This window comes from Colobus angolensis, unplaced genomic scaffold, assembly GCF_000951035.1.
Source record: "Colobus angolensis palliatus isolate OR3802 unplaced genomic scaffold, Cang.pa_1.0 Scaffold25, whole genome shotgun sequence".
Classification (NCBI taxonomy): Eukaryota; Metazoa; Chordata; class Mammalia; order Primates; family Cercopithecidae; genus Colobus; species Colobus angolensis.
Genome location: NW_012115710.1, coordinates 5681071 through 5694741, shown reverse-complemented (window position 1 = coordinate 5694741; position 13671 = coordinate 5681071). Strand labels below are relative to the sequence as shown.

General features: G+C 55.8%; 3 protein-coding genes across 3 annotated transcripts in view; all 3 read left to right on the top strand.

The window, feature by feature from the left end:
- Positions 1-510, top strand: part of GRIN2D (glutamate receptor, ionotropic, N-methyl D-aspartate 2D) — a 56153-nt gene extending 55643 nt beyond the window's left edge. The window contains exon 15 of the mRNA XM_011946543.1: positions 448-510. Coding sequence (XP_011801933.1) covers positions 448-510 — 63 coding nt within the window. The remainder of the gene's footprint in view (positions 1-447) is intronic.
- A 928-nt stretch (positions 511-1438) lies between these two features.
- On the top strand, positions 1439-10325 carry GRWD1 (glutamate-rich WD repeat containing 1). The gene is made up of 7 exons (XM_011946461.1): positions 1439-2215; positions 2408-2525; positions 2706-2868; positions 6797-7010; positions 7151-7293; positions 7490-7687; positions 9129-10325. Exons 1-7 carry the CDS (start codon positions 2029-2031, stop codon positions 9444-9446), a joined length of 1341 nt encoding a protein of 446 aa, XP_011801851.1. The 5' UTR covers positions 1439-2028; the 3' UTR covers positions 9447-10325.
- A 1572-nt stretch (positions 10326-11897) lies between these two features.
- Positions 11898-13671, top strand: part of KCNJ14 (potassium channel, inwardly rectifying subfamily J, member 14) — a 9763-nt gene continuing 7989 nt past the window's right edge. The window contains exon 1 of the mRNA XM_011946460.1: positions 11898-12247. The gene's annotated coding sequence lies outside the window, so the exon portion shown is untranslated. The remainder of the gene's footprint in view (positions 12248-13671) is intronic.

Here is a 13671-nt window from a genome sequence, read left to right as displayed (position 1 = left end):
AGCGCAGGCCACGGCCCGAGGGGGCGCCCGCCGTGGACAGGACCCGCGTGGGTTGGGAAGGAAAGCAGTGGAACTGGCTGGACCCCGCCTGGAGCAGCGTCCTGCGCCCTCTGGTTCTGGAGGAACCGCAAGCCGGAGATGATTTGGTCCCCCCAATTATCACCCAGGCTGAGAGCGAGGGGGCGGGGGCTTTGGAGCCCACCGGACTTTTTTTTAAACCCGACAAGGGCTTTTTAACGTCACCAGATGGGGCGGGAGGTGGGGGGGTCACGCCACTCCCGCGTCCCACCTCCACGCCCGGGGCCGTGGCCCCCACATCACTGTGCAGCTCCCCGGCCCCAGCCACACCTCCGGGGAAGCCCGTTTTTAACCTTTCATTCATTGGGACTCCAAACTGTGAGAAGCGTTCGCCAAACTGTGACCCCAGACCTTGGCCCCGCCACACAGAAACCCCCGACCCCAGACTGTGACATCCGACTCCTAAAATGGTCATCCGACTCCAGACTGTGACCCCTGACCCCAAACTGTGACCCGAACCCCAGACTGTGCCCCGACCAGACTGTGACCCTTGACATCAAACCGTGACACCCCCTCCTCCTCTTCCACCCTCGGTCGCTTTTCCCTACTCTGACCTAGGACACGTCCCCAACGGAAGCCCCGCCTTCCCTTGCACCGCGATGAACCTAACCTCCCTGAAGCCAAAACTTCCCACCCTGCCGCACCTCCCGACACCCCACTTGTCACCAACCACATCCTCTCCAAATCCAACCCTTATTTGCCACCCTTCAGTGATGACCCAGCAGACCTCCAAAAAACCTCCTCTTCCCAGATCTCCAGCCGGGTCTGGGGCTGGGTTGCGGAGGGGAGGGTCTGGGAGTCCACACTTCTCCACCAACCTCCCTTCCCACTCTCTTATTCCACATTGCAGTGTTTGGAATAAACCATGTTTTTATGCCTCCTCAGTCCAAGCCTAAGCTCCGTGTCTGTTAGCCCCCCTCAACTTCTCTGGAGGGAACAGAAACACAAAAGTCCCACAGGGAAGGAGGAGACAGAATGAGAGAACAGAGGCTCTGAAAGGAGGTGGGTGGGGAGACAAAGACCAAGAAAGAGGAGGTGGGAAGAGACCCTGAAAAGAGAGAAATCCAGAGGGTGCTGGGGCCGAGACCCCAAGAGAGTGGTGAGATAGATCCGGGAGACAAAACATACTAGGATCAAAGGTATGGTTTTATTTCCTGTGGCTGTAGGCACCAAGGCTTGCTAGATTCTTAACACCCTGTTCCTGCAAGCTAGGAGAGTGTCTGACATATCCCAGCCAATCCGCATTATCTTGAATGCTGTTAATCTCACCAATGAGAATCTATTTCTAACATTTCATTATGTCAATTAGCCAAACCGCTGGTGCTGATGGGCGATAAAGAGAGACGAAGCACTTGTAATAGCTGCCTCCAGAGGGTGGACTTTCTGATTAAGTGCTCGCTGACCAGAGCTGCAATGTCAATGTCTAGTTAGGCAATTGACTGCCCCTAGAGGGTAGATTGAACCGCCTAACTTACAGATAATATCCATCCTGTCTTCAAGAAGGCATTTTTGAAACAAAGCCATCACAACAGAGAGAGGAGAAGAAATCGGCCTTTTGGGTCCTCAGGGAGCTGAAACCCAATCTCCTTGCCGGTGAGAGAGCAAATTTGCATACATGAATAATTAATTAAGTGGAAAGAACGCTGTGGGAATCAAAGTGGACGCTGCGGTAAACAGGGCTCCCCTAGAACTACAACTCCCAGGAGGCCTTGCCACAACCGCGAGGAACAGCGCCCAAAGTCACGCGAAGATGCAGTTTCTCCGTATCCGCAGGCTTCTTTCGCTGGCGCCATTACCTGAGTTCTCCTCCCAAGTTGCCGCATTACCCTCTCGAATTAGCTGTTCCCGGGGTTTCCAAGGTAACCGCGCAGGAGGGCTGATCTCATTAGGCGGAAGGCGAAACCCGGAAGTGACGCTCTTACCGGACGTCAGCAGTGAGAGGGTTCGAAGATGGCGGCGCGCAAGGGTCGGCGGCGCACGTGTGAAACCCGGGAACCTATGGAAGCCGAATCCGGCGACACGAGTTCCGAGGGCCCGGCCCAGGTGTACCTGCCCGGCCGTGGGCCACCGCTACGCGAAGGAGAGGAACTGGTCATGGACGAGGAGGCCTACGTGCTCTACCACCGAGCGCAGACTGGTAGGGCTGAGTCCGGACTCCAGGGTCCTGAGGTGGCTAATCCCGAGCCTTTAACCTGAGAGGTGCTCGGGAAGAGAAGGCTGGGGTCCACGAGAGGTGATTTCACACCGGAGGCGGTTGATCCATGAGGGAGACGGGAACTGAGCTCTCACTGTCCCGTCTTAACTCATAAACCCCTCCTTCCATCCCCAGGCGCCCCCTGTCTCAGCTTTGACATAGTCCGGGATCACCTGGGAGACAACAGGACAGAGCTTCCTCTTACACTTTACTTGTGTGCTGGGACCCAGGCTGAGAGCGCCCAGAGCAACAGGTAAAACCCGAGGCGTTTCCAGGACCAGGAGGCCCCTGAGGAAGGGGTCCAGCCTCAGGACCCAGGAGTTAGGGCTTCCAGTTTCTGCCTCTCGCAGACCCAGGAGTCTGGGTTTCCAGCCTCTCTCCTTCCTAAGAATCGTGGCATCTAGTGCGTAACTCACCCCACCATTTCCCCCAGACTGATGATTCTTCGTATGCACAATCTGCATGGGACGAAGCCCCCACCCTCAGAGGGCAGTGATGAAGAAGAGGAGGAGGAAGATGAAGAGGATGAAGAAGAGCGGAAGCCTCAGCTGGAGCTGGCCATGTTGCCCCACTATGGTGGCATCAACCGCGTTCGGGTAGGTACGGTCCCAGGAAACTGCGCTGCGTACTCTGAAACACACCCGACCCGACCCCTGTGTCCATAACTCCCAACACATCCTCATGTCCTTCTCTTTTTTGGTTTTTGAGACCGACTCTTGCTCTGTCACCCAGGCTGGAGTGCAGTGGCGCGATCTCGGCTCACTGCAACCTCCACCTCCCGAGTAGCTGGGATTACAGGCACACGCCACCACACCTGGTTAATTTTTGCATTTTTATTAGAGACAGTGTTTGGCCATGTTGGCCAGGATGGTCTTGAACTCCTGACCTCAGGTGATCCGCCCGCCTCGGCCTCCCAAAGTGCTGGGATTACAGGCTTGAGCTACCATGCCCGGCCTTTTTTTTTGAGATGGAATCTCTCTCTGTTGCCCAGGCTGGAGTGCAGTGGTGTGATCTTGGCTCACTGCAACCTCTTTTTCCCAGGTTCAAGCAATTCTCCTGCCTCAGCCTCCCAAGTAGCTGGGGCTATAGGCGCCCGCCACCACACCCTTGTAATTTTTTGTTTTTTGGGGTTTTCTTTTGAGACGAAGTCTTGCGTTGTCACCCATACTGGAGGGCAATGGCGTGATCTCGGCTCACTGCAAACTCCGCCTCCCAGGTTCAAGCGATTCTCCTGCCTCAGCCTCCTGAGTAGCTGGGATTACAGGCACTTGCCACCACGCCCGGCTAATTTTTGTATTTTTAGTAGAGACGGGGTTTCACCATGTTGGTCAGGCTGGTCTCGAACTCCTGACCTCGTGATCCGCCTGCTTTGGCCTCCCAAAGTGCTGCGATTACAGGCGTGAGCCACTGCATCCGGCCAATTTTTTGCATTTTTAGTAGAGAAGAGGTTTCACCATGTTGGCTAGGCTGGTCTCAAACTCCTGACCTCAAGTGATCCTCACGCCTCAGGCTCCCAAAGTCATGGTGAGCCACCACACCCGGCCTCCTTCAGTTTTTAGAAAAGTATTTTTCACATAGTTTTATACAATTTAGCTATTATGATCACTGTCATTACACGCTAGGTACTATGTTATATTATGAGGGTATGTTTTATGTTCTTCACTTTTCTCTTTGGTAACATAGTGAGTTACAGAACTTACCTGATGGGACTGGCATGAGGTCAAATGAAATAACATATAGTGCCTAGAATAGCACCTGGTTGTATGTCATAGGAGGTATGTATTTTCTGTTACTATTCAGGAGCTATTTTTGGTTGTGGCTGTTTTGTTTTTGAGTCAGGGTTTCACTCCCGTTGCCCAGGCTGGAGTGCAATGGCGTGAGCTAGGTTCACTGCAACCTCTGCCTTCCAGGGTCAAGTGATTCTCCTGCCTCAGCCTCCCGGGTAGCTGGGACCACAAGTGCACGCCACCACGCCTGGCTAATTTTTGTATTTTTAGTAGAGACGGAGTCTCATCATGTTGGCCAGGCTGGTCTTGAACTCCTGAACTCAAGTGATCTGCCCACCTTGGCCTCCCAAAATGCTGGGATTATAGGCATGAGGCACTGTGCCCAGCCTGTTTATTTGTGTTTTGCTTCAAGGCTAAAACATCTTCTGATCAGGTAGACTTGTAAATAGAATGATATGGTATATGAAGAGCACTTAGAGCAGTACTTGACTTATAGCTGGGACTGTCTGTTTCCATGAAAGTATTTTTGCTATGTTTCAGTACTGTTCTAGATGCAGAGGATTTAGCAGCAAGCAAAAGGTCTGTGGCTCCATGAACTTACACACTAGTCGGGGAAGGGAATGAGATAAAACTAAGTAAATATGTACCATGTCCAAAGGTATTAACTATCCTGGAAAAAATTCAAAGGAAGCAGGGGAAGAGGGTTAGGGTGCTCCAGGAATGGGTTGCTATTTTTAAACAGTGTGGTGAGGAAAGTATTCAGTTATAAAATGCCATTTGAGTAGATACTCACAGGTAGTGGGGCAGTGAACCCTGGACAAGAATTTGCAGGCAAGGAAAACACAAGTTCAAAGGCTCTGGGGTGAGTTTGGCGTGTTTGAAGAGTTTCAGGCGAAGCTGGGGAGTCCAGTCTGTCTGGAGCAGAATGAACAAGGGGGGACAGTGACACAATTTGGGGGGCGGGCACAGAGAAGACATTGTTCAGAGCCTTGTCGGCCACTTTAAGTACTCCAGCTTTTAACTGGGAGACATTGGAGGGTTCCGGGCAGAGGAAAGACAGGGTCTGGCGTTTGTTTTAAAGTGATCCCTCTGGCCGCTGTTTTAAATATCAATTGCAGAGAGGCAAGGGTAGGAGGAAAGAATCCTGTGGGAAGACTTATAGTATTCAGGGGAAGGATGACATCAGTAGTAGTGTGACAGCAATAGAGATCATGAGAAGGGGGTTGGAAGTGAGTGGACGTGAGGTTTTTTTTTTTTTTTTTTTTGGAGACGGAATCTCACTTTTGTCGCCCAGGCTGGAGTGCAATGGCGCGATCTTGGCTTACTGCAACCTCTGACTCCTGGGTTCAATCGATTCTCCTGCCTTGGCCTCCTAAGTAGCTGGGATTACAGCCACCCACCAGCACGCACGGCTAACTTTTGCATTTTTAGTAGAGGCGGGGTTTCACCGTGTTGGCCAGGCTGGTCTCGAACTCCTGACCTCAGGTGATCCGCCCTCCTCGGCCTCCCAAAGTGCTGGGATTACAGGCGAGAACCATTGCGCCCAGCCCTGGAATTGAGCATTTTTGGTGTAGCCAGCATAGGTGCTGGGCATGAGGAAGAAGGGACGAGACAAGAATGAGTCCTGTAGTTTTGGGCCTGAGGTGGAGAGGGAGCAGTTGCAGGTGGCGATTAGGAGCTTGGCATTGGTTAAGTTTGAATGGTCAAGCTGGCATAATGGCTCACGCCTGTAATCCCAGCACTTTGGGAAGCCAGTGCAGAAGGATGACTGGAGACCAGGAGTTCCAGACCAGCCTGGGTGATAAAGCGAGACCCTGTCTCTGCAAAAAAAATTATTATTATTATTATTTTTTTTTAATGAGACAGAGTCTCGCTCTGTCACCCAGGCTAGAGTGCTGTGGCGTGATCTCAGCTTACTGCAAGCTCTGCCTCCTGGGTTCACGGCATTCTCCTGCCTCAGCCTCCCGAGTAGCTGAGACTATAGGCACCTGCCACCACGTCTGGCTAATTTTTTGCATTTTTAGTAGAGATGGGGTTTCACGGTGTTAACCAGGATGGTCTCGAACTCCTGACCTTGTGATCCGCCTGCCTCAGCCTCCGAAAGTGCTGGGATTACAGGTGTGAGCCACCATGCCTGGCCTACAAAAAAATTTTAAAAGCCAGATGTGGTGGTGCTCACCCATAGTCCCAACTACTTGGGAGACTGAGGTGGGAGGATCACTTGAGCCCAGGAGGTTGAGGCTGCAGAGAGCCGTGATGGCATCGCTGCACTCCATCCTGGGCAACAGAGCTGGACCCCGTCTCAAAAACAAAAAAGTTTGAACGGTCAGTGCAGTAGGAGTCTGGAGCCCAGGAGAGATGTCAGGGCTAGGGGTACTAGAAACCCTGTGGCTGCAGTGGGTCTTCTAGTGAACAAACACAGAGGCAAGGAGATCCAAGGACTGAGCCTTGTGGCCTTCCAGCATTTAGAGGGTTACCAAGACCAGGAGCCTGAACACCCTGCCAAGGACTGGCAGGAATTGCAGCCTCAGCTCCCAGGCATCTTGGGGCTCTATCCTCCCACCTCACCTCCCCCACCCACTCCCACGCCGCTGTGGAGAACTGTCCCGGCTACCATGCTGGTTTTTGCAGGTTATGATTTTCTTCCCACAGAGGTTTCTAGGAGCTGTAGTTCCAGGCCTTGGAGATCTGAGGAACCGCGCTCTGGTTCTCTGGGATATGGGGAGCTTGTGGTCAGTGCCCTGATCCTCCTCTCCCCTCATTTCACATCACCCTTCCTCCCCCGGCTCTTCTGCAGGTGTCATGGCTGGGTGAAGAGCCCGTGGCTGGGGTGTGGTCAGAGAAGGGCCAAGTGGAGGTGTTTGCGCTGCGGCGGCTTCTGCAGGTGGTGGAGGACCCCCAGGCCCTGGCAGCCTTTCTCCGGGATGAGCAGGCCCAAATGAAGCCCATCTTCTCCTTTGCTGGGCACATGGGCGAGGGCTTTGCCCTTGACTGGTCCCCCCGGGTGCCTGGTGAGTCCCTGGGGTGTCCAGGAGTCCCCAGGAGGTGGGGCGAGCAGGCTCTGCAGCAAGGGGCGGGGCGCTTAGACTCCAGGGAGGGGAGCGAGCTGCGGCCAGGTGGGGCGAGGTCATTTCCTGACTCCCTTCCCCAGGTCGCCTGCTGACCGGTGACTGTCAAAAGAACATCCACCTCTGGACACCTACGGACGGCGGCTCCTGGCACGTGGACCAGCGGCCATTCGTGGGCCACACGCGCTCTGTGGAGGACCTGCAGTGGTCACCGACCGAGAACACGGTGAGGGTGGGCGGGGGTCTGGTCGTCTAGTTCTGATGGAGTTCGTGCCAGGGACCTAGAATCTTAGGTCTGAGGGAAAAGAGGGCTAGGAGCCTGACAGAGACTTAGTTTCCAGGCCAAGTGCTAGTAAGGGGGACAGTGGAAGAGAGAGTAGCCCTGGGGGGCATCGGGACCACTCAGACTCCGCCTCGCCCAGGTGTTCGCCTCCTGCTCAGCTGACGCCTCCATCCGCATCTGGGACATCCGGGCAGCCCCCAGCAAGGCCTGCATGCTCACCACGGCCACCGCCCATGATGGGGACGTCAATGTCATCAGCTGGAGCCGCCGGGAGCCCTTCCTGCTCAGTGGCGGGGATGACGGGGCCCTCAAGATCTGGGACCTTCGGCAGTTCAAGGTATTTTCCCAGCCTGCCCCCGGGGTCTAGAGAAGCTTGCTCCCAGCAGCCCTGGGATTTGTAGGATCTTTCCTCCTTGAATGGTTTGATTCAACAGAGCTGGAGAGCCCTTAGAACTGGACACCCGCCTCTTCAGGGTACAGAGGAGGAAACAGGCTCAACAAGAGGAAGGGTGGTGCGTCTCCACTCTTAGAGTCACTCACTCCACCAGGGGAACAGCTGACAAGAGATGGGGGGGCTGGGGCTGCAGAGACTAGAACTCTCATCTGCCTGTGGGCAGAAGAAGTACAGCTGTCTGTACAGCCAGTGCTGAGAGCTTCAGAGAGTTGTAGATTTATAGATGCAACTGAGAATCGGGGCCCAGCCTGCTCGTTGTAGGAGAGGACTGAGGCACAGAAAGGACAAGAGCAGGTGTGACATGACAGCCAAGCTAAGGGTTGACACTGTGGAGCTGGGAGGGTCCCTGTGCAGGAGGAGTTGCAGTGTCTGGCATCCCTCTGGACAAAGCCTCAGCCTTGTGTGGCTCTGCCTTCCTGGGCTGCCATGATGTCATCCTTTTTCCCCTGCAGTTTGATCGTTTCTATAGCATCAGCCCTGGGGAAGAGGCTGGAGATGGATTCCAGCCTCCCAGGCCCGCCAGGTCACACAGGGCCCAGCTTGTTGACCATTGGAACTTCAGAGCCGCTTCTCCTAATGAGAGAGACGCCAGTTGAACGGGGCCTTTGCCGTAGTGAAAGTGCTGTCATTCTTAGTCTTTCTTTGGGTCGGCTTCTGGGGATTGTGCTTCTGCCTCCTTTCAGGCCTTTGTAGAATCTGCCAGGAGAGCTCTGGGAGAGCCATGCCCTCCTTTTTTTTTTTTTCATTTGAGATGGAGTTTTGCTCTTGTTGCCCAGGCTGGAGTGCAGTGGCGCGATCTCGACTCACCACAACCTCCCCCTCCTGGGTTCAAGCCATTCTCCTGCCTCAGCCTCCCGAGTAGCTGGGATTACAGGCATGCACCACCACGCCTGGCTAATTTTGTACTTTTAGTAGAGTTTCACTATGCTGGCCAGGCTGGTCTCCAACTCCTGACCTCAGGTGATCCACCCGCCCCGGCCTCCCAAAATGCTGGGATTACAGGCGTGAGCCACCGCGCCCGGCCCATGCCCTCCTTTTACAGGGAAGGAAACAGGCAGGCAGAGGGAAGAGCAGGGGTGACCTGAGCTGGGAGGGGCTTCTTTGCAAGTGAATCCCAATTCCCAGCAACCCCTGGGCTGGTCAGCCTTCTTAGCAGCCAGAATTACCCTGTGTCCCTTTTCTGGACTGTGGGCTTGTGAGGGCTTAAGAGGTGGGGCCCTGGCTGAACCCTGAGGCTGGAGAGGGGTTGGAGGTTCTGCCTGGGTCCCCCCAAGGAGTCAGGCTGAGACATTCAGAGCCCACCATTCCCATCCTGTCCCTCTAGTCTGGCTCCCCAGTGGCCACCTTCAAGCAGCACGTGGCCCCCGTGACCTCCGTCGAGTGGCACCCCCAGGACAGCGGGGTCTTTGCAGCCTCGGGTGCAGACCACCAGATCACACAGTGGGACCTGGCAGTGGAGCGGGACCCTGAGGCGGGCGACGTGGAGGCTGATCCCGGACTGGCCGACCTCCCGCAGCAGCTGCTGTTCGTGCACCAGGGCGAGACCGAGCTGAAGGAGCTGCACTGGCACCCGCAGTGCCCGGGGCTCCTGGTCAGCACGGCGCTGTCGGGCTTCACCGTCTTCCGCACTATCAGCGTCTGAGGCGTCCCACTGGCCCTGCTTTTGCTTCCTGCTTGGAAACTGAAGTCGAACTGGGCCCCCCGGAAGGGATTCATTCAGGTCTGTTGACTGGGACTGGCTGGTCTCTGGGCTGCCATGATGGATTCTGTTTGATGTGTTGTTCTCTAGAAGGCCTGGGTCTGAGGCGGTGACTCCTCTCACCAAAGAACTTGGTTTAAGCAGGGCTCTGTAAGACCACTCCCACCCAGAGACTTGTGTGGCCTGGTGTGGCCTGTGTGTTGGTGGATTCCTTCCTGTCAGCTGTTACCCATTTGACCTGTGCCCCCGAACCCAGTTTTTTGTTTGTTTGTTTGAGACGGAGTCTTGGTCTGTCGCCCAGGCTGGAGTGCAGTGACACGATCTTGGCTCACTGCAACCACTGCCTCCCGGGTTCAAGTGATTCTCTTGACTCAATCTCCTGGGTAGCTGGGATCACAGGCATGTGCCACCAACCACACCCTGTTAATTTTTCTATTTTTAGTAGAGACGGGGTTTCACCATGTTGGCCAGGCTGGTCTCAAACTCTTGATCTTAAGTGATCTCCCCACCCCGGCCTCCCAGAGTGCTGGGATTACAGGTGTGAGCCACCCCGTCTGGCTCAGGACCCCGTTTTGACTGCCGGTTCCCAGCAGAGAACTCGGGGGATATACAATGGCTGCATCAAATTTGAGGTGTGGGTTCTTCCAACACAATTTGCTTCTGCCCCTTGTCTTCCGGCCAGCTGGGTTTGACCAGGATTTCCCCGTGTGGGGGCAACATGCGACCCCCTCCCCTCCTCCCTGACCTAGAGGCTGGTGTTGTGTCGGGAGGAAGGTCAGGGCTCCTGAGCAGCAATAAAGGACCAGGAAGAGGCCTGAGGTGCGTGTAAGACTCTGGTCCTTTGGCCACAGCCCTGTGAGGAAACTGGGGGGAGTTTGGGGGTGGGGAGGAATTTGGTGCCCCCTGCCCCCAGGCCGCTAGGCTGGGGGAGGCCGCTGGGAGTGCAGTGCAACCCTCCCTCCGCCCACTGGGTGCTGCCACGTTCTGCCTTCTCTGAGTGTCCTTTCATCTGGAACTCACTTGGGCTCAGTGACGGGGGCCTTACCCCTGCCCCCCACCAGCTGATGAAGGCTTCATCTCAGGGAACTCAGGAGCCCCCATTTCTCCTTCAGTCATTCTCCCCTTTATCACGTTTCTTTCTTTGTGTCCCCCTCTTTCAGAGTCTGTCGTCCCCCACTGTCAGTTTCCCTGCCCCCTAGTCACTGTCTCCTCCGCCGCTGTCTCCTGTCCAGCCTGCCTGGGCTGTGGCCCAGCCGCTCTGCCTGGCTGGCCTCCCTGGCTCCCCCTCTGCGGCTCTCAGCTAGCCCCACCCCCGGCCCCCCTCCATCCAGCCTCTGATCCGTCTGTGGACTCCGAGGTCGGGTGCCTGTCACACGGCCCCTGGGACCAAGGACAGACTACAGGCTCTTGGCACCCACAGAGGCTTCCCCTCAGCCCTAACCGAGGAGTCCTCAGCGGAGGGCATGGGGGTGGGCCGCCCCACCAGGTACGTGCCTCCACGCAAAGCCCCGCTGAACCATCGCCTCCTGCTCTGCCGCATCGCCCCTATCCACCCCTCCCCCAGCATCCCTGCCCTCAGCGTGGCCCCCTCAAGGAGGTCCTGTCTTTCCATCAGCAACAGGCTCAGCGCCAGGAGAATCTACCCCCAGGTTCCGTGCCTCCACCTCTCACCCCATCCCCATGTTACGCATTTTCTCACTGGCTTCCATCCTTTCAAAGAAAGTCTCTCTCTCTCTCTCTCTCTCTCTCTCTGTCTCTGTCTCTCGCTTTCCCCCGCATCTCTGTCTCTCCCATCTCTCTGCCTCTCTGTGTCTTACACGATTTCATCTCCCCATGTCGCCATTTCTTAAAACATTTCTTTTTTCTTTTTCGTTTTCCCAATTGCCTTGTCTACCTCTGTCTCCTCTGTCTCCCTCCATCTAGGTCTCTGTCCCCCCCTCTCTCTGGGTCTGTGTCCCCCTCTGTCTCTGAGTCTCTGTCTTGTCAACGTCTCTGTCCCTTTCTCTCTGGGTCTCTGTCCCTTTCCCTCTGGGTCTCTGTCCCTTTGCTTCTGGGTCTCTGTCCCCCTCTCTCTCAGGGTCCCGGTCCTGCTTGGTCCCTGTACTTTTTCTCGGGGCACCCTCTCAACATCTCTCCTCCTTCCCATCTCTGCATGCCCTTGTCTTTCTACAGTCTCTGCTTTCCAACCTGCCATCCAGCCCCCACTGGTAGGTGGGGAGCAGCGGGGAACACCCCTGGTTTTGGAAGAGTGAGAGAGTGTTTATTTGGGTGGGTGAGGGTGGGGCCTGGGGGTGGGGCTTCTTGGCCTCAGATTAGACAGTGACTTTGACACGAAGTGGAAGCACCTTAAGCCCTGTATGTCCTTTATATGGAAACATTAAGCTGCTCTTGCAGGTCAGGTGGAGGATCCCTTTCCCTCCCGCCCTGCTTTTGCCGGGGGAGGGGGGTGCCCCGAGCCTGAGTCGCAGCCAGCCTGGGAGCTGGGCCATGTTGGCCACAGACAGCCCCCTGGTGAAGGTCCCCGTCGGCTTTGGGAAGTAGACGTGGGTTCTGCCTCACGGGGCTGAGGTGGGACTGGAGGATTTCAAGGGCGGAGCTCTGGGAAGGAAAGAAAGGCTTAGGACCCGACCAGCACTCTCCCTGGCACTGCGGGGGTCTGGCCAGCTCATGGCGTTCCCTGAGCCTGTTCCCCAGCTGTGAAAGGGGGTGATGATCTTCACCTCCCGGCATCCTGAGCGGCCAAGGTGAGCAGTGGGGTCAGAGAGTCCAGTGGGGGATGCGGGCATGTCGGGAGCTCAGTGCGAGGCCTCGCGTGTACTTGAAACTCGCGTGTACTGGTGTGTTTGAAACCAGAGTGCACTTGGGAAGACTGTGGTTTGGCACTCGGGCCGTGGCTCCCAGGAGGCCTGCGTGGGAGGCTAGGTTTTGCCACTCCTCTCCCCACTGGCTGAGAGACCTGTGACAAGGGACTAACCTGAGCCTCAGGTGGCTTTTCTGTGGAAAGCCACGTCCCTTCATCAAAGGGCTTTGGTGAGAGATGGGCAAGTCGGGTGACAGGTCCAGGCTGGGTACTGGGGAGCACAGGTCAGTGTCGGTGCCCATCTGCCTCCCTGGCCCACGGGGGTGGTTCCCGAGGGTGGAGCCAGTGCAGACTGGGGATCCCCAGGCTGGGGAGGGCTGCAGGTGTAGACGCTGCATCCTGATGTTGACCTCCAGACTGCCCCCTGGGCAACAAGCCTATTTCCCCTTTTTGGGAGAACAGTCTCTAACATGCAGGATTGTCAAGGGTGAGACAGAGTCAAGGTTGGGGTACACTGTGGGCGCCGGACACAGCCAGGCTGCTCCCCTCTCACCTCAGCCTCAGCTTTGCCTCTGTTAAGTGGGCCTAATGAACCCCAGCGAATGGCAGGGCTGCCCCCGTGGTTGTGGGAAGCAGGTGCAGGGCTTTGGGAGACCCAGTTGGTGCCAAACTTGACGTTGTCTCATGGTCTTCTTTCCCAATGGAGTGTGCCAGGCCCTGCCAAGAAAGCCCTAAGGATCCCCAGGTTCCAGCACAAATTATTTAACCCCTGGTATGGCTTGTCCTGATCCAGCCGGTTCCTGGGACGTTCCCACCACAGGGCCAAGCGTTCGGTAACCTTGCAGTGAACCCTGAAGGCAATGAGGGGTGCAGGTCCAGGCCTAGCCCTTTCCCTTCCTCCACCCTGACAGACTGCTGCGATTCCCTCCATTTCTTTTCTTCGTTTATTTATTATTATTTATTTATTTTTTAGAGACAGGGCTTCGCTGTCTTCCCCAGGCTGGTTCTCAAACCCCTGGCCTCACGCATCCTCCTGAGTTGGACTCCCAAAGTACTAGGAGTACAGGTGTGAGGCACTGCATCTGCCCTCTTTTTTTTTTTAAAGAGATGGGGTCTCGCTCTGTTGCCCAGGCTGCAGTGCAGTGGTACCGTCATAGCTCACTGCAGCCTTGAGCTCTGGGTTCAGGTGATCCCCTACCTCAGCCTCCAGAGGAGCTGCATCACCATGGCTGGCTAATTTTTGTTTTTAACATAGGGTCTTGCTATGTTCCCCAAGCTGGTTTCAGACTCCCGGTTTTAAACAATCCTTCTACCTTGGCCTCCCAAAGTGCTGGGATCACAGGTGGGAGCCACCATGCCCAGCTCCCC

Bases quoted from the DNA above. Each gene is read 5' to 3' on its own strand.
- GRWD1 (XM_011946461.1), top strand. From the start codon at position 2,029: ATGGCGGCGCGCAAGGGTCGGCGGCGCACGTGTGAAACCCGGGAACCT. The intron at 2,216-2,407 runs GTAGGGCTGAGT...TTCCATCCCCAG, and splicing joins CTACCACCGAGCGCAGACTG to GCGCCCCCTGTCTCAGCTTT. The intron at 7,688-9,128 runs GTATTTTCCCAG...CTGTCCCTCTAG, and splicing joins GGGACCTTCGGCAGTTCAAG to TCTGGCTCCCCAGTGGCCAC.